Raw genomic sequence first — 18,148 nt, forward strand, 5'->3', positions numbered from 1 at the left:
GAGGGGAAGGACACCCACAGGCCCCTCACCTCGTCCGGTACGCGGCAGCTCCCCGTCCCGCCCCGTCCCCGCGGCGCCCGCCTGGCCCGGCCGCCTCGGCGAGGCAAGGAACCCCCCGACCGGCGCTCCCGGCCCCCCCGAGCCGCCCCCGGCCCCCCGAGCCGCCCCCCGCCCCGTCCCCAGGCCCCGCCGGGGCCCGGGCCCGACCTGCAGCCCGGAGGGCGCCGCCACCTCTCAGCACTTCCGGGTTGTCGCCGAGAAACCGCCAGCACCTCCCAGCCTCGCTTTCAACAACCAATCAGGAGCCGCCGCACAGCGTCCACGCACAGCGTAGACGCCCCCCCGCCTCCACTTCCGCCCGGCTGTTTCCCTTAAGGGAGCATCGTGGCGTCACATGGAGGCGACGAGCCTTAAAGGGCCAGCTCCCTCCCAGCAGCGCAGCTCCCTTCCCGGCCAGAAAACACCCCTTCTCACCCCAAAACGATGCTGTCTAGAGGCCGGAGTTCCCCAGCCAACAGCCCTCAGCTCGGCTGAGCGCCGAGAGGCGGATCCTGCGGGGTTCTTCAGCCCAATCCAGGGTGGGGAACAACCCAGGGCGTGGGGTTTACACAGGGTGGGAATGAACTCCAGCCACAACCCACCTAATGAACTCCAAGGAGCATCTTCATTCTTATCAGGCATTAAGGAAATGAAAGCCAAGGCCTTGCAGGTGAAAAGGGGCCATCCTGAGCCCCTTTTGGATGGGGTAATCCCCACGGGGTGCAGCTTGGCCCCGCGGTACCACGTGGGATTCAACCCAGCAGCAAATAATCGCTGTGAGGTTTGTCAAAGCACCAAGGAGGGTGGGGAGCAGCAGGGAGAAAGAAGAAACAAGGAGAAGAAGTCTTAAGAAGAGCTCTGTGGTTAAGATTAAGAACACCTACACGGGCAGTTCCTGACTGCTGGTGGAGGGTACGGCAGAGCCGCTCGCCCGGGCGCCGACGGACACACCGCAGGGGTGAGGATGCACACGCCCCACAAGGGGTTGTATCATGTACAACCTTCCCTAGGCTGTCACAACAGGTTTCCTACGCCTTCGCCTGCGTTTCCTGGCTGGTTGTGGTTTTTCCTGGGGTGGGAAGAGGTTGGGGTTCTTGGGGGGGAAATAGAGTCCAGGATGCTGCTCGTGAGCGGGCAGGGAGAGCCGACAGTTCCTCATGGTGAAGCTGCAGGGCCACCTGTGCTCTGTCTTCTGGTGTCCTTGTGCCAGGTCCTGGTGGTGTGGCTGTGCCTTGGCACCTCTCCTGCGGCTCTTCTTGGTGCTGGAAGAAAAGGGATGAGTCAGACCCAAGAGAATCAGAGAATCACAGGGGTTGGAAGGGACCTCTAGAGCTCATCGGGTCCAACCCCCTGCCCAAGCAGCTCCCTAGGACAGGGCACACAGGTCGGTGTCCAGATGGGGCTGGAATCTCTCCAGAGAAGGAGACTCCACACCCCCTGGGCAGCCTGTCCCAGGGCTCCCTCACCCTCACTGGGGAAAAGTTCTTCCCCATGTTGGTGTGGAACTCCCTGTGCTCCAACTTGCAGCCATTGCCCCTTGGCCTGTCCCCACAGACACTGAAAAGGGGCTGCCCATTTCCCCCTGCATCCCACACTTCAGATATTGATAAACATTCATAAGGTCCCCCCTTAGTCTTCTTCTCTCCAGGCTGAACAGCCCCAGCTCCTCAGCCTTTCCTCACAGGGGAGATGCTCCAGGCCCTTCATCTTAAGTCACCACCCTGCTCAGTCCTGCCAGACACGGAGCCCCAAAGGGCTGGTCCCAAATCTCCTTCTTACCCCAGCCCCTGAACCACACAACACCCAGGAAGGATACCCAGCCAGCAGCTTACTTCCTCCATGCTGATGCTTTCAGTCTTTATTGTTATTATTTTTTTACAGTAAGGGAAGTTCCCAGCAGGAAACAAGTTCTCTGTCCCTGCCAAGTGGGGCTGAACCAATCACCCTTCCAAAAGCAACAGGCACTGCCTGCAGTGCATCTGCTCCTCAGTGATTTTGGAGCTCTCCCCTACTCAGGATGCACATCTCAGGCCAAGACAAAGCTCTTTACCTGCACCCACTATTCCCCCACCACCCAGCCCAGGACCAGAGCTCACCTGCATGGAAGAGCTGCCTCACTTGGCACCTGACTCCAAGTTGTTCCCCACAACCTCTTAAAAAACAGCTTGAAAACGTTTCTAGCCCCACCAGGAACCAGCACCAACTCTGGCAGTTAAGTTATCCCCTGTCTACAGGTGTGAGTGTGTGATTCAGAGGCAAAGAGGAGGTTTTCCCCAACACTGTAGAGCTGGGAAGGCAACAGACACTCTCTCTTGTGAGTTGCAGCTCATGAGAAAGAAAATAGCTAAATTTCAACGTCTTAAAAAACATGAAAACATCTCCTTTTGTCCCCTCTGCTCAGCTCTACAGCATGCAGAGAGGCAAGAATCAAGAACCTACCTGGGCAGCACTACAGTGGCTCGGTTTGAGGGATGGTGTTTGGCCATCTGCTCTTTAGCTGCTGCTGGAGCACCGGGTTTTCCTTTGAAAGGGCCTGAGTCCACTTTCTTTGCTTCATATTTCCTTCAAAAGAATCCTCCATGACTCCACTGCATCCACAAACCATTCACCAAGTGATCCCCCTGGCTTTTTTTAACACTTAAAAACCCCTGAAAGAGGAGGGTGAAACACCCCTTCATCCTCAGCCACTGCCCCATTCTACTTCCCCCCTTTAGGAAGGGGTCTGGTTTGACACCTGCTGCTCCACAGCAGCTCTCCCCCACAGCACACCCACCCACTTCAGCAAGCAAAACCACTTACTTCTTCACAGATCTCTTGCAAAGATCCTGGATATAGTTGAGTCTCTCTATGGGATGCCCTCGAGCTCTGTTGAATACTGGAAAGACAGGGCTGAGTGAGAACGATGCTCCATGCAAAGCATCTTTGGGGCTGCAGAGCAGGTGGCCACCCCAGAGGCTTTTCAGCCCTTCCTGGAGATCTTTTGGTCCCTCTGAGAGGCTTTTCAGCCCTTCCTGGAGATCTTTTGGTCCCTCTGAGAGGCTTTTCAGCCCCTCCTGGAGATCTTTTGGTCCCTCTGAGAGGCTTTTCAGCCCCTCCTGGAGATCTTTTGGTCCCTCTGAGAGGCTTTTCAGCCCCTCCTGGACATTTTCTGGTCCCTCTGAGAGGCTTTTCAGCCCCTCCTGGACATTTTCTGGTCCCTCTGAAGGGCTTTTCAGCCCCTCCTGGACATTTTCTGGTCCCTCTGAGAGGCTTTTCAGCCCCTCCTGGACATTTTCTGGTCCCTCTGAAGGGCTTTTCAGCCCCTCCTGGACATTTTCTGGTCCCTCTGAGAGGCTTTTCAGCCCCTCCTGGACATTTTCTGGTCCCTCTGAATGGCTTTTCAGCCCCTCCTGGACATTTTCTGGTCCCTCTGAATGGCTTTTCAGCCCCTCCTGGACATTTTCTGGTCCCTCTGAATGGCTTTTCAGCCCCTCCTGGACATTTTCTGGTCCCTCTGAATGGCTTTTCAGCCCCTCCTGGACATTTTCTGGTCCCTCTGAATGGCTTTTCAGCCCCTCCTGGACATTTTCTGGTCCCTCTGAATGGCTTTTCAGCCCCTCCTGGACATTTTTTGGTCCCTCCAACCAATACTTCCACACTAGGGTAAGTCCAGGCAGCATCCTGCCCGTCACAAGGCTGCGCTCAGTACCCCCAGGTTAGCTCCAGAGTGGGGAACTTAATTCCTTCTCCCAAACAACTTCACAGAGTCCCCAGCTCCATGAAAACAAACAGAGCACCACTCCAGTTACCTCCCTCAGATCAGCCCAAACCTCCTGACCATTTAAACCCCCCAGCCCATGACAAAACATCTCAGGTGTGAATGGGAATAAGAACACACGTACGCTCTATTGCAGTATGTGGCTCCATGCCTTCAACATCAATCAGGTACCTGAGCAGATTAGAAGAAAGCTCTAATTACACAATTAACTAAGGAAGCATTGCCAGGTTAACAATGATTCAAAAATAAAGAGTGGCTGAGATGTTTTAAAAGCTTCAATTTACAGGGCAGAATGAAACACCAGCATTTGGTTTGCTGGAATCTGGGATGAAAAGCTCTCCCAACAGCCTTCTTGCAGCTGAAAAGCTTTAAATCCTTGGCAGCCTGGGGTTAGGTGGGTCACTTTTGATTTGGGGGCAACACTATTTCCTCCCAGAGTAACAAGAAGTAGGTGACATCACCACTGAACTCAGCATGGAGAAGGAGAACTCACCTACAAACCAGGTAGCCGGTTCTGTTTAAGCCGTGTGTGCAGTGAACTCCGATGAGTTTATCTGTAAGAGACAAGAAACAGGGGATCTTTGAGCTCTCTCTCTCCAAAACCCACCCAGAACACGTGGAAAAGAAACAGAAACAACCCCACAACACCAGCAGTGCTCTTCTGCCTCAGCAGCACCACTGGTTCAGCTCATTAACTGATGGAGTTTGGTGAGCTCAGGCACGCACGGCTCGCTGCAGGGCAGCTGGCATTTCAAAGCTCCACAAAAAGGAATCCCACCTTTCCTGAAGCACCAACAGCTCACTTGCTTACACCCCCTACCAAAAAGCCATTGGTATTTACAGATGGAGCCTCAAACTCAACTCAGAGAGCCAGCACAAACTCCTTTACCGTAACAAACCTTGACAGTCACACGCCAAGTGGAGCAGGAGAAATCCCCACCCTGCATCAGAACACCCCAGCCTGCAGCGCCCTTTCCCAGCAGCAGCAGAGACCCAAGGGAGCTCCACTCTTACCATTGTCTTTGTTGTCTCTCAAAAACTTTTTGACCACACATTTGAACTGGAAAATGGTGTGTTTGTTGGGTATTTCATGCCCCATCGTCAAGATCTTCGAGTAGCAGAGCGTGGCTGGGAGCTCCTGCAAGGAAGAAAGTCAGTAACATCCAGAAAAAGCACAATTCTGTTTAAAATTGAACACAAACCACAAGCCAGAAGCAGCCAAGCTTTTGAACTAAACCCAAAAAGAGTTTTGGGTAAGAAAACTTTGGCCTCACTCCCTTGACTGATAGAGTACAACGTTCCTGAGCAGCCTGATGGCATTTTTGTTTCTCTTGCTCTTTGCTCCCTGGGGAAGATGAAGCTTATGCAGAGCATGGATCATCTTTCCAAGCAAGTATCCACACATTTGATACCATGAGCCAAAGTTCTTCACCCAGGAGACACTATAAAACACATCTTTAGGGTTTTCCAGTAGTTGTGCTGGTTGGGACAAAACCCATCCACACAATGGGGCTCGAAGACCCCAGGCTTGTCCTTCACCAAGGACAAAACCTCCATCCTGATGGGTCTGCAGCACTTCACCTCACACCCCCTGGGAAACAATCTGAGTGCCACATGGCCTGTACAGGGCTTCCACACAGCTTCATTTCCCCACAGCAGGAGGAGGACTGACCTCTGGCCCGTAGTAGCGGCTTGTGTACGTCAGGTCAATGATCAGCCCCAGCTCTTCCTTCTGCTCTTTGATTTTCTTGATGAGGTCTCGAGGTGAAAACCTCTCCTCTGGGTGAAGGTTGTGATCAAAGCTCTGAGGGAAGGCAATGTTTTAAGAGCAGATGTTAAACTCAGGTGTGTTGTGGCTGGTGGGAAGAGGCTCATGCCTGGTAATCACAGAGCATCAGGAGGTGGGAGGGACCTCGAGAGCTCATCCAGTGCCACCCCCCTGCCAGAGCAGCATCACCCAGACTGAATCCCACAGGAACACATCCAGGTGGGTTTGAATGTCTCCAGAGAAGGAGACTCCCCATCCTCTCTGGGCAGCCTGTCCCAGGGCTCTGTCACCCTCACAGGGAGAAATTTCCTCCTGACATTAATGAGGTCACCCCTCAGGCTCCTCTTCTCCAGGCTAAAGAGGCCCAGCTCCCCCAGCCTCTCCTCACAAGAAAAGGGTTCCACTCCCTTCATCATCCTGGTGCCCCTTTGCTGGGCTCTTTCAAAGAGTTCTATGCCCTTGCAAGAAGGGAACATCTTAAAGATCACCCCCTCAAAGAGAAAGAGGCAGACAATGACTGCACACCAGTTACACTGAGCCAAACCAGAACACACTCAGACCCTCACTGCTTTGGGACAGCTCAACTGAGGGCTTCCAGGGCTGAGGGGTGACTTCAGGCTGGGGGAAAAAGCACTGCAGCACAGCAAACAGCCAGAAACTGAAGCTTTTGTTTGGTAAAAGGTGTAAAACAGGCCTTAGGCTCAAACAGAAGCGAACTGCCAGCACTGCTCCACGTCCCAAGCTCCACAAACCCCACATACATGATCCACAGAGTTTGTTTTAGGTGTAAGTGTTGTGTTCAGAGCAGCACACAGCAGCAGGGACCTCCAGGTCCTGACCACACTGACCCTGCCACGCTGACCCCACACAACCTTCACTCCCAACACTCAGCTCTGGCATTCCCTGCAGTGGTCCAAGGGACCTCCAGGTACACACTATCACCTGCAGCATCCTTCCTACCCTCCCTGTGCCCAGGGGACCCAGGTGATGCTGCCAGCATCCCCCAAAACACCACCACCCCCCCCAGAAGCTGTTACTGGTGAGCATCATCGTGACCTCACTGCTGACTGCCCAAACCTCAGCAACCACACTGTGCTCCTCTCCCCCCCAGGTCACAACCCACTTTGCCAAAACAACCAACCAAAGGCCCTCCTGATGCTTTCCTGAGCTTTCTGGAAGGAGTTTGCTTGCCAACCACAAAGCAACACCTTCCCAGCACCTCTTTCTGCCCCAGCCAGGCACTCACCTGCTTCAGGGGGACTTTGAAGGCGATGAAGCGGGTGCCTGGCATCCTCCTGCCCAGCGGGACGTAGTCGGTCCACCTGAACCCAGCAGCACGGAGCTGTTAAACCGCCGATCCGGCCCCACGACGTGCAGCCCCCACAGGCCTGGGGCCTCTCAGACACCCCCCCCCCTTCCCAGCAAGCCCCTCGACTGTCTCACCCCCCTCGCAGGCCCCCAACCCGCCCAGCTCCGGGGTTCCTCAGAGCCCCCACATCCCCGAGGTCCTTCAGCCCCACCAGACCCCAGCGCGGGGCCTCCCTAAGGCCTTAAGCTCGGCTGCCCGGGCGCCGCGACGCGCTGAACGCCACAGGCCTCAGAGCCCGGCCGGGCCCCGCGGCTCCCGGCAGCAGCGGGCCGCACGCAGCCGCCGCGCCCGGGGGAAGCCCGCGGGACGCCGCGGGCCCCGAGGAAGCGCCGGGAGCAGCCAGGAGAGCCGCGCTCACCGCTCCGGGATGCGAAAGGCCCTCCTGCCCACCATGGCGGCCACGGCGTCAAGCCCCGAGCAACGGCACGTCACTTCCGCTTTCGCCAGGGGGGGGGTGTCACGGCGGCGACCCCGCCCACGCGGGAGGCTGCGCGGCTGTGGCGCCGCCCAGCGGCGGCTGTGGGAACGACGGGGCTGGGCACCGCCCAGAGCGGCACCGGTACCGGTACCGGTACCAGTACAGCACCAGTATCGGTACCATCATAGAATCCCAGGCTGGGATGGGTTGGGAGGGACCCCAAGGGTCACAGAGCTCCAACCCCCCTGCCACAGGCAGGGACACCAACCTCCAGGCCTGGAGCTACACAAGGTTGCCCAGGGCCCCATCCAACCTGGCCTTGAACACCCCCAGGGATGGGGCACCCACCCCCTCTCTGGGCAGCCTGTTCCAGCCCCTCACCACTCTCTCTGCAAAGAACTTCCCCCTGATATCTCCTCTCCCCCTTCCCTCCTCCAGCTTCACTCCATCCCCCTTGTCCTGCCAGTCTCTGCCCTTTAACAAGCCGATTCCCCTCCTGTTCCTCTGCTCCCTTCAGGGACTGGGGGGCTGCAGTGAGGTCCCCCCACAGCCTTCTCTTCTCCAGGCTGACCCAGCCCAGCTCCCTCAGCCTCTCTCCACAGGGGAGCTGCTCCAGCCCTCTGAGCATCACAGGGGTGGGGAATCCTTCCCCAGTCCAGTACCAGCGTGTGAGGCCAGGGCACCTTCACCACGTGTTCATACACGTCCATGTGCTGTGCATGGAGTCGCCTCTCAGGCTCTGTGCTTTCCTGGCCATGGGAGTTTTGTCCTGGGATGAGGACCCAGCCGAGCCAGAGCAGGATTTTCCAGTCCGTGACATCTCATTCCCAGGCAGGTAGTGGGGAGCAGCACCCTGTGCCCAGCCTGGAAAGATGCTTGTCGGCGTCTCCAGCTGGGAAAAAAAAGCCCCTTTTCCAGAGGGTGGGAAACCACAGGGATCAACATCAATGCTGGGAGGACGGAGGCGTTGGCAGCTGATGGTGGGGAAGGGCCGGATCGACTGGCCCGGCCAAGCAGGGGACCCGGCTCTTGGGGTGCCCTGCGGCCATCTGGGCACACAGGGGCTGCTCCCCCCACCCCCACGCTGGGGAAATCAAGTTGAACCTCCCTCATTTCCAACCAACCCTGTAATTAGCGCTCGGCCTATGCCGGCAAGCAGGATCCAGCCCTGGGAAGGAGCCGAGGCCGCCTCAGGGGGTGAGGCAGGGACTGGCTGAGCCTGGAAAACTCATCTCACCCCCTGGCTGGTGAGTGAGCACCACCAGCTGGGGCTGATTGTTCCCCTCCCTGTGTTCCCCCTGCTTTCCCTTCTCCTTCCCAGCCTGTTGCTACCCCAGATCTCCAGGTGCTTTAGCAAAGGGTCATTCTGCTCTTCAGGGACCCCCCCACCCATGTCCACCAGCATGGACCCGTCATGAGTGACGCCCATATCCCAGCTCCCTCCTTCCAAGGTGGCTGCAGGGAGGTCGAGCACCCCCCACCCCAAGCACAGGGGGTTCACTGCCACCCGATCCTCTCCCCAAAACCCTGGGAAGGGCATAGCCACTCATTTTTGGGAATGGCCTTGACAGCGGGGACCCCGCAGCAGTGACTCAGGGATGCCGGGGGTTGTGAAACAGGCCTGGGATGGTTTGGGAGACGCCTCCACGCAGCCCCGCCAAGCCCAGCCGCCCCGGGGAGCCCGTCAGGGGAACAAGCCACGGCAGCGTCTGGGCTTTGCGCGGCGGCTGACCCGTCAGGCTGGTTTCCCAGAGTGGGAAGCCGAGCCGGAGAGAGCCATCCAGGGCCGGGCATGCCCCTCTGCCTGCTCGCAGGCTGACGGAGCCCCCCCCCCTGCCCCGGCTCTCTCCTCGCTGCCGAAGCCATGCGGGCAGCTGGGCTGCTGCTGGCTTGGGCTCTGCTGCATCCCGCCGGCACCCAGCAATGCCAGCACGCCAGCCCCGCCGGCGTCCTCCGCTTCACCGACACCCACGCCGAGATTCGGGTGCCGGCGCTGCACCGGGTACCCAGCTCACTCGATCCCCTCTACGGTCTCGTCCGGCGCTCCCTGGACCTCATCCAGCAAAACCCCCTGCCCACAGGTGAGCCCTGAGCTGGGGAGTTGGGACCTGCTCATCATGAGTGCTGGGACCTCCCCACCATGGGTTCCAGGACCTCCCCACCATGGGTGCCGGGACCACCAGGGATTTCCCAGCTGCAATCCCCATGTCTGAGTCGCTCCATGGAGAAGGAGGAGGAGGATGCCTCAGTGCCCAGGAAGGGTTGGGGGTGTGTGAAGTGGGATCTCTTTTACCAGTGGGGCAAATTCTTTTGCAGAGCTTCTCAGGGCAGCCCTGAACGACCCCAGCTCAGTGCGGACATCGCAGGTGAGCTGGGATGTGGGATAGGGGATCCTGTGGGGATAGCACCCACCCAGTACCCCAAAAGCTGGGTGTGTCAGTACTGACCGGGCTCTCCTGTCACGTAGGTGGTGCAGTATGAGCTGGGCTACGTGGTCTGTGCTGCCGTGGCTCTGCTCTTCACCGTGGCCATGCCGGTAGCCGGGATGTGCTTCTGCTACTGCCGGAGCCGCCGGCGGTGCGGGGGCCGCCTGCGTGCCCACCGGCGCTCGCTGGGCTGCCGTCGCCGCTGCCTGCTGGCCTGCCTGTCCCTCACCTCGCTCGTCATCCTGTGAGTCCCCCTCACTCCAGGGTCAGGGGGGAACTGTTTCCCATGGGGAGGGGGCTGGGAGGTTCTACCGGGCAGCCCCATCACCGCCTGCTTGTCCCCGGCAGAGCCAGCGTCATCTGCGCCTTCGTCACCAGCCAGCGGGTGAAGGGGCAGATGGAGCCAGGGTTGGGGGCTGTGCCGGTCACCCTGCGCACCCTGCGGCAGCACATCGACCACGTCCCTCAGGTGGGTCCCCAAGCAGCCTCCTCCAGCATGGGGTACAGCCCAGGGGTGGCTGGGTTTTCCTCACCGAGTAGTTTGGGAGGCGAGAGGAGGCGGCACGGCTGGATAAAACAGTCAGTTGAATGGAAAGATGGGCCTTCCTCTCCTCCCAGCACCTGCTGCCCCTACCCAACTGACCGGCTCCTCTCTCCTGGCAGGGGGTGCAGATGGTGGTAGAGCAGTTTGAGGTGCCCCGACAGCAGATAACCTCCGATTTGGGCGGTAAGCACCGCGCCGGACGCTCCCAGGCGCTGCCTGAGCTTCCCACGGGGATGAGATGGTGACAGGGTGCCTGATGCCTTGCAGGGCTCAGCCGCAGCGTGGGGCTCTCCATCCACACGCAGCTGAAGGCCATGACCTACGCGGCGCTGGCGGACCTGCAGGACAGGGCTGGAGGTAGGGTTTGAGCGCGGCTCTCCCTGGAGGGGCCAGCGCCGAAGCCGCGCCGGAGAGCTGGGATGTCGGAGTGGAGCAGTGTGGAACTAGCCCTGGGCTTTCTCTTTAAGACCTACAGACCTCGCTGCACCATTTACAGATTCTCGACAAGACGACGCGGGCGCTGGCGTCGGCGCGGGCCGAGCTGGAGCTGGCGCTGCAGGAACGGCGTCGGCGGGTGGTCGCGCTCCTGGACGACCCACGCTGCACCTCCTGCTCCAGCGTCCTGGGCAGGGCACAGAGCCTGGAGCTGGGTGCTGACTACAGCAAGGTGGGATGGGGTCCCGGTCCCCCGCTGTCACCCACCACCCCTGCTTTGGCAGCCCCGAGGCTCACACGTTGTTTCTTCCACCCCAAGGTGCCGTCGGTGGAGAAGGTTTTGAAGGCGTTGGCTGGTCTGCCCCGAAGTGACTTTGCAGAGATGATTCGTCAGGTTGGAGGGGTCAGGGTGCAGCAGGAGGGGGGGGTCTGGTGCCTGTGGGAAGCCCCAGCTGAGCTGGTCTGCGCCCCCTCTTTCCTCACAGGGCAACGGCACCTTCAATTCCATCCCAGAGCTGACCGTGGAGAGGATGGCACAGGTTATTCAGGGTGAGTTGGGACCGAGTGGGGACACCCTCCGTGCGGCAAATCCCAGTTTGGGGACTTAGGGTGGGACATGGGCACCAGCCACCCCTCCAGCACGGCTCTGACCCCGCAGATCTGCGGGACGAGCTGGCCCGTGTGACAGAGAAGGTGCAGTCCATCGCCAACAGCTTCCCCCTCTCTGACTACACCCGGCCCGTCAGCGAAGCCCTGGAGAAGGCAGAGGACAGGAGCCAGCCGTACCTCCGGGAGGTGCAGCGCTTCGAGCAGTACAGGTGACACTGGGGAGCATGGAGGGGCTCAGGGCTTGCGGCAGAGATGGGTGCTGAGCCCCAGCTGGTGCATTCAGCCCGTATCTCGAGGCAGTGCCTGGCTGCTCCTTCCTCCAGGTGGATCGCTGGCACGGTGCTGTGCTCCATCATCCTCCTCATCCTCGCCTGCAACGTCACGGGGATGGCCCTGGGGGCGTACGGGCTCTCCAAGCGGGAGGACCCCAGCGACTACGAGTGCCGAGGAGAAGCTGGTGCCAAGTTTCTCTTGGTGTAAGCATCTCTCCAGGTGCTGGGTGGTGGGGGGAACGGACCACGACATGACTGTTGCCAGCTCACACACCCCACACCCCCCCACACCCCCACCCCAAGCTCCTCCAAAACCAGAGGGGCAAAGCCAAGGGAGGGACAGGGAGCTTGCAGAGTGGAAAGGCTTTTGAAGCCACCGCCTGCGCCGGCGGGTTTGGGAGAAGCTGCTCCTCCCTGGGAGCCAGCAGCTCCCGCGCCCCGGCCCCGCTGCCTGGCACACCCCGCTCCCGCAGGCCCTTCCCAGGCAGGCCGGCGTGCCCGGGCACAGGAGGGTGCCGTGGGGCTGCAGCTGGCTGGGCAGGTCCCCACAAGCCTTCTTGTCAGCTCGGGTCTGCAAAGCTGCCCTCGGCACCTCCTCTCCCTCTTTCAGCGGCGTGGGCCTGGCTTTCCTGTTCTCCTGGCTCCTCATCCTCTTGGTTTTCACCACCTTCCTGGTTGGGGGCAACATCCAGACGCTGGTTTGCAGGAATTGGGTCAACCAGGAGATTTATAAGGTGGGTGGCCACGCATCCACCCATCATCGCCCCACAAGCACCTGCACCAAAATGCCTCCAAATGCTCTGTGTCCTCCCCCTAAACCCATCCAGGAAAAGCTTCATCCTAAACCAGGAGTTTAAGTTTAGGACTAGGATTAGGTCCTTGGGTTTGCATCAGCAGTGGGGGATTGCCCTTGTGCTGGTAATTTGCCTGAGGCAACAATGCCTCTATCTCCAGCACCCCAGTGCTGCAGTTCTTTGGGGATCCCTGGGGTGCTGGTGGGACGCTGTGATGGGGCTGGGAGCGTGGTTGGGGAATGGGATCAGGCCTGCACCTGACCCTGACCCTCTTTTTCCTCCTGTTTGGGCCAGTTCATCGACACCCCTGGGAACCTGCCTCCATCCATGAATGTCACCCACCAGCTCAACCTCAGGAGGGACTCCAACCTCAGCGCTGCGTACCGGTGGGTGCTGCAGGCGGCCACCTCTGCCCCTGTACATCAGAGGGCTAATTTGGGGTCGTGCCACCAATGTCCCTTTGCCTTCCAGGGAGTGCAAGAGCGGCGCAGGGCTGTGGGAAGTGCTGCAGCTCGACAGGTCCTACGACCTGGATGAGCATCTAAAAACCCCCAAGGTGAGGGTTGGCTTCAGGCAGAGCTTCTGGTAACGGCGTGGGGGTGCACGAGCTTTCCTGGGATTACTGGGATGGAGGTGACTGGCCCCAACCCCACAGCATCTCCCCTGTATTGCAGTACACAGTTGATTTCCAAAAACGCCTGAGTGACTTCACAGCGCGCCTGGGCGACGTGCGGCTCCTCCGCAGCGAGGGCAGGCAGGACCTGGAGACCTTTGCCCGCAGTGGAGTGGATGAGGTGGACTACGGGCGCTTCCAGGAGGAGGTGAGAGGATCCTCGTTGGCAGCTGGTCCCTCCTGCAGCAGGACCAGCTTCCAGAGTTGGATTTTGGGCAGCTGATGCCTTCATCTTCCCCTAGATGAAAAACCCTGTGGTGCAGACCAGCATCCCTGCCTTGGCAAGGAACCTGGAGGGGCTGCAGAAAATGCAGGTGAGCAGCAGGGTGGGCAGCAGGGGCCCTGCCTGTGTGCCCACGGGGATGTCCTCACCCTGCTGTGTCTCTGCAGAGGAACAGCACGGTGGCAGGACGGCTGGATGCTGAGGCCCAGGCTCTGTGGCAGATGCAAAACTCCACGGTGCAATCGCAGGAGGCTTTGGTGGTGAGTTGGCATCAGGCTGGCGTCCCCAGGAAAGGGGCAATGGGCCTTTTGCACCCTTCTCACCTTTCTGTCCCACAGGCAAAGCTGGGGGAAAGCGTCCAGTTCCTCTCCCGCTTGGCACCACATCTCCAGGTACTCTCATGGTTTCTTTCAGCTTCAAAAAACACATAGTGCCAAGTGGGTCCTGCCTGCTAGGGTCTTTTCACCTCACCCACTCCCTGCCAGGGTCTTTCCACCTTGCCCACTCCCTGCCAGGGGGTTTCTCTGTTGGGTCCCTCTTTCCCTGCCCTTCAGCAACCAGACCCAACTCAAAGCTTGGCACGTGCTGCACACCCGGCTCCCCAAATGCCCCGGAGCACCCATCCTGCTGCTTGGTGCTCTGAGGGTGCCCTTCCCATGCTTTCCCAGGAGCGGGTGAAGACAACACTGGCCACCACAGCCTCGGTGGAAGCCCAGCTGCCTGTGCAAGCCCAGCAGATCCTCCGGCAGGTAAGCAGGGCTGGATGAGCCCTCAGGGTACAAAATTCCCCACAGCCAGAAAGAGTGAGAACGGGGCACCCAAAGTCTCCAGGCCCTTCTTTCCAAACCTGACATTAGCCCAGAGCTGGTCGGAGCAGGGCTGGAGCTGTGGGCTGGGAAGTAAGGTGTTTGGCCTCCATGCTGCCTTCCCTCTGCCCAGGAGATCGGCTGCTTCACGAGGAAGGAGCTGCGGTACTTCACACAGTACCTGAACTGGGTCGGGCAGACGGTAGGTGCTGGCCTTGGCTGCAGGGGTATCTTTGGGGCTGGGAGCCCCTGTGGATGCTTCGTGCAAGCCCCTTGTGTTGCTGAGGCAGCAAAACACATCCCCTTCCTGAGCCAGGAGTGGGATTATGTCTTGTCTCTGCTTCTCGTTCCAGCTGAGGGAGGACGTGGCTTCATGCCGGCCGCTCGCCACGGCCCTGGACAACGGGCGCGTGATCCTGTGCGACCGCATCGCTGACCCCTGGGTAAGGGTCCTGACCCGGTCACTCTGCGAGGGTCTGGCAGGGACCTGCAAGGTGCAGCATCCCACCACCGACCAGCAAGAATTCAGGGCAGCCAGGGCTGACAGCAAGCCCTGACACCCCCACACCACTGGGACCAGCCACTGCAAGGCTCCCCAAACCTCCCCCAAGAGCCTGGGGACTGCCTTTCCCCACGCAGCTCAGCAGGGGCCCCCTGTGCTCTCTCCTTGCAGAACGCTTTCTGGTTCAGCCTGGGATGCTGCACCTTCTTCCTCATCCCCAACATCATCTTTGCTGTCAGGCTCACCAAACATTTCCGCCCCATCCGCAACCGGCTCATGTAAGTGGTGGGCACAAGGTGGGCAAGCAGGCTGCCTGGGATGGCAGGATGCAGCAAGGGGAGACAGGGGCTCCTCCACGACACCCCCTGATGCTTTCTTCTTCTCCTTCTGCAGCTCTACGGGTTCAGAGGAGACCTGTCCCTTCCACATCCCCCGTGTCACGGCGCTCAAGCTCTAGGATGGGGGTCTGCTGGGTGCAGTGGCACACCCTGCGACCCAGGGGCTCCCACCAAACTCATGCCCAAGCATTGCAGAGCTCCAGGTCCCTCTGACATCTCTTCCTCGGTGTCCTCTGGATCCGAGCATCCTTCCTGGATATGGAGCACTCATCTCCATGCACCCCAGGGCTCAGGGTCCTTATGATGTCTCTTCCTTGGCCACTTTTGGGGGCTGAGCTCCATCCAGGATGCTCCTGGAGCCCGGCAGATCCAAGGCACTGAGGAAGGTCCCCCACAGCTCCCACTGCCCACCGGCGTACCCCTCAGACCCCGCAGAGGAGGACACCTGCTGCCCCACGATGCTTTCTCACATGCAGGACCCCGGGGCAGGGGGCACATTAAAGTTTTCCTCACCCAAACCGGCCCCCGACTGCTTTGTTTCGCGGCCACTGGGGGCCTCGAAGGCACCGGGACTGAAGCCTGTTCTATGAGCCAGGGCAAGGCTGAGGGGGCTCCGGGGCCGAGGGGGACTCTGGGGTGGTGCATCTGAGGGGACACCAGGATACCCCAGGCGGGTGGGGGCTGAGGAAGCCACAGCTAGAGGGACTGTGGGGCTGGGGAAAGCACTGGGGCGACGGCCAGGGGGTCCCCACAGCCTGGAGGACTCCTAGCCCGAGGGTAGGTCCAGCTAGGCTGCTGGGTCTGAGCCTGCAGGACCCCCATCTCCAACCCACTAAGCCCCACTCCCACCGCAGGGCTGGGGACCTGCCTGCACTGCTAATTAAAGCTTAATCAGAGTTTAATTAGAGGTGGGGTCTGTAGAAGCAAAGCTGCAGGCAGTTTTGAGCTCTTCCCCCTCCCAGGAAGGGCCTCTTCACATCACTGATGGCTTTATGGTGTGACACGCCTGCTTTTCATTCACATCCCCCTTTAAAAGTGCATTGTCCAAGCAGCAAACTGTTTATAAAATCCATACAGGAGTCAGCACATCTCCCCCTTCCAAGCAAACGAGGTTTTCACAGTCTTTCCCTCACCAAAACGCTCTCTGTGTCCTAACCCAACAGAGAAATGCCCCACTTCTATGCATTATTAAAAGGCTGCAGCTACCCACAGCCAGCAGCAATGAGTGAAACACCCGGTTTATGCATTATTTAGGTTACTGCTGCCCAGAGCCAGCTGGTTCTATGCAATATTTGCCTGCAGAGGTCAGCATTGCAAAGGCTTTTTGCAAGAGGGATTTGGGGAACCGAAGCTGAGAGAAGCATTTCTACAGTAACCCCCATGCCCAGGGATGTCCCCAGCCCATCTGGAAACTCTCCAGTTGTGTTAGCTGGAAAAAAACGAGCTTTGAACTGGAATATTTTGCAGTTGGAGGAAGGTTGGGGGTGGTGAGAGGCAGAGGGGAGTGATACAGATACTTGGGATTCAATCAGAAAATCAGTCTGCAACTCTCCTGCTCCCAGCTGGGTGTATTTTTAATCATGGAGCATTAAGATAATTAAAAAGGAAAGGTCTGCCTCATTTTTAAAAGCCCATCTCAACAGTTTTGCTATGTTTTAAATTAAAATAATACCCACTATGATGTGGAAGAGCAAAGGGATTATCTGCTCTAAACCATGAGTAACATAAATGTGATAATGCTTGTTTAGCTGATCTGTTGATTAAAAAGAAAAAAAATCGTTTAGGTTTGCAAACAAATGACCTGAATTCAGCTGGTTTTTCTTCCTGGAGTGGTTTCTTGTAGCTGGGGCACCAATAAGTGAAAGGTAAGCAAGAAATGACAGAGGAATTCCCCCTAAACCAAATGAGTGTGGTTGTCTCTGCTGTATCTCTGAGCAGTTACATCTGTGAGCTAGTGGTAAACACCAATAACTAACCTAGAAAATTGTCCTATGTCAACTGGAGGGCACTTTATTGTCTAGAAAAGAAAAAAAAAAGTAGGACAAGCTGGATAATGATTCCTCACCCAAAGGAAGGTCCCAGTTTATGATTAACCTCCAATCCCTTGGCAAAGGGATCCCCTGGCAGGCCAGCACACTTCCTTCTGTGTGATTAGTTCTATTGATAAACTAAAGATGGAAATTAGCTCATTTCCAGGTCCTGAATGTGGTGGTGGTTTTACAAAAAAGTGGGTTATCTCCTCCATCAGAGGCTTTTTTTCCCCTATCTCAGCTCACCTCTGTGTTCTGTGCACTAATTTAACTAAACTGGGGTGGATTAAACCCCTTCTCAGATCCTCCCCTCCTGTAATCCAACCCCTGGGACACCTTCCTCACACTCCACCTGCTGACCCAGAGAAACCTCTATAATTAATACACATCTGATCAATAATTCAGTAGTGGGTGATAGCTGACTTGTTGGCTCTCCATCTCTTGGTTGGGGCCGTGGTGGAGATCCTGGAGCTGGTTTCCCCCCCCAACACTTACTTCAAGACATACATCTCTCTCCTCTATTCCTGGAACTAAGGAGAAATACAGGAAAAGGGCTTGGAGCCAGTTCTGCCAGAATTAACCTCATTCTGGCATTCAAATACTATCCAGCTTTACTATGATTTCCCTTTTTTTCTTTTCTCCCCATTTTCCAAGGCCTTTTTCTTCCAGAAAAAGAAAAAAAAAAAGGAACTGTGACCTTCCCCCAGCTGTTTTTCTCCTCATCCCATGAAAAACAGCTCAGGAAAGCTGAGCTACAAACCAGCTGCCTTGAGGAGCTGCTCAAAACTTCATTCCCACCCCTCTCCCCGACGTGCAGGAGCACGTTACCCCCAGCAATGAGAGCAAGAGGCTCCCAGTTCTCAGCTTTATTTTGGTGGGGTTGATGTCATTCTACCAAACTTCCCCCTTTTCTTTTGAGCAATTGATGACCTAATGAAACCTCAGGAGAATAAGGAGAAAGCTTTGTGAGAAGTCAAGTCCCTTGAGGCTTTGCCCCAGCTTGCTTTGTTTTTAACACAGAAAGCTCCTTGGATTGCTGATAGCCCAGAAATATTTTAGGTGGCACAGATGTTTCAGGCCAGAATACAAGAAAACACCCTGGAAATGAATAAACTGTCTTTTGTTCTTAGTGCTAATTATGATTT

The 18,148-nt window shown here is 57.6% G+C and overlaps 2 protein-coding genes across 2 annotated transcripts; one reads left to right on the forward strand and one right to left on the reverse strand.

Annotated features, from left to right (window-relative positions):
* Window positions 1-843: 843 nt before the first annotated feature.
* DUSP11 (dual specificity phosphatase 11) lies at window positions 844-7,326 on the reverse strand (the record flags this gene model as incomplete). The annotated part of the gene is made up of 9 exons (XM_084273967.1): window positions 844-1,301; window positions 2,479-2,601; window positions 2,839-2,914; window positions 3,921-3,967; window positions 4,290-4,350; window positions 4,811-4,934; window positions 5,469-5,600; window positions 6,811-6,886; window positions 7,292-7,326. The coding sequence occupies 9 exons, from the start codon at window positions 7,324-7,326 to the stop codon at window positions 1,046-1,048; spliced, it is 930 nt and encodes a 309-aa protein (XP_084130093.1). The 3' UTR covers window positions 844-1,045.
* A 1,889-nt stretch (window positions 7,327-9,215) lies between these two features.
* Window positions 9,216-15,092, forward strand: PROM2 (prominin 2; the record flags this gene model as incomplete). The annotated part of the gene is made up of 23 exons (XM_084274022.1): window positions 9,216-9,432; window positions 9,668-9,717; window positions 9,819-10,021; window positions 10,126-10,246; window positions 10,441-10,504; window positions 10,589-10,678; window positions 10,789-10,988; window positions 11,076-11,150; window positions 11,242-11,305; window positions 11,415-11,574; window positions 11,689-11,841; window positions 12,248-12,371; window positions 12,726-12,817; window positions 12,903-12,987; window positions 13,106-13,252; window positions 13,347-13,418; window positions 13,495-13,587; window positions 13,666-13,719; window positions 13,996-14,076; window positions 14,267-14,335; window positions 14,487-14,576; window positions 14,807-14,913; window positions 15,029-15,092. 23 exons carry the CDS (start codon window positions 9,216-9,218, stop codon window positions 15,090-15,092), a joined length of 2,475 nt encoding a protein of 824 aa, XP_084130148.1.
* Between the last annotated feature and the right edge of the window lie 3,056 nt (window positions 15,093-18,148).

This window comes from Gallinula chloropus (assembly GCF_964237585.1).
Source record: "Gallinula chloropus genome assembly, chromosome: 21".
Taxonomy (NCBI): Eukaryota; Metazoa; Chordata; class Aves; order Gruiformes; family Rallidae; genus Gallinula; species Gallinula chloropus.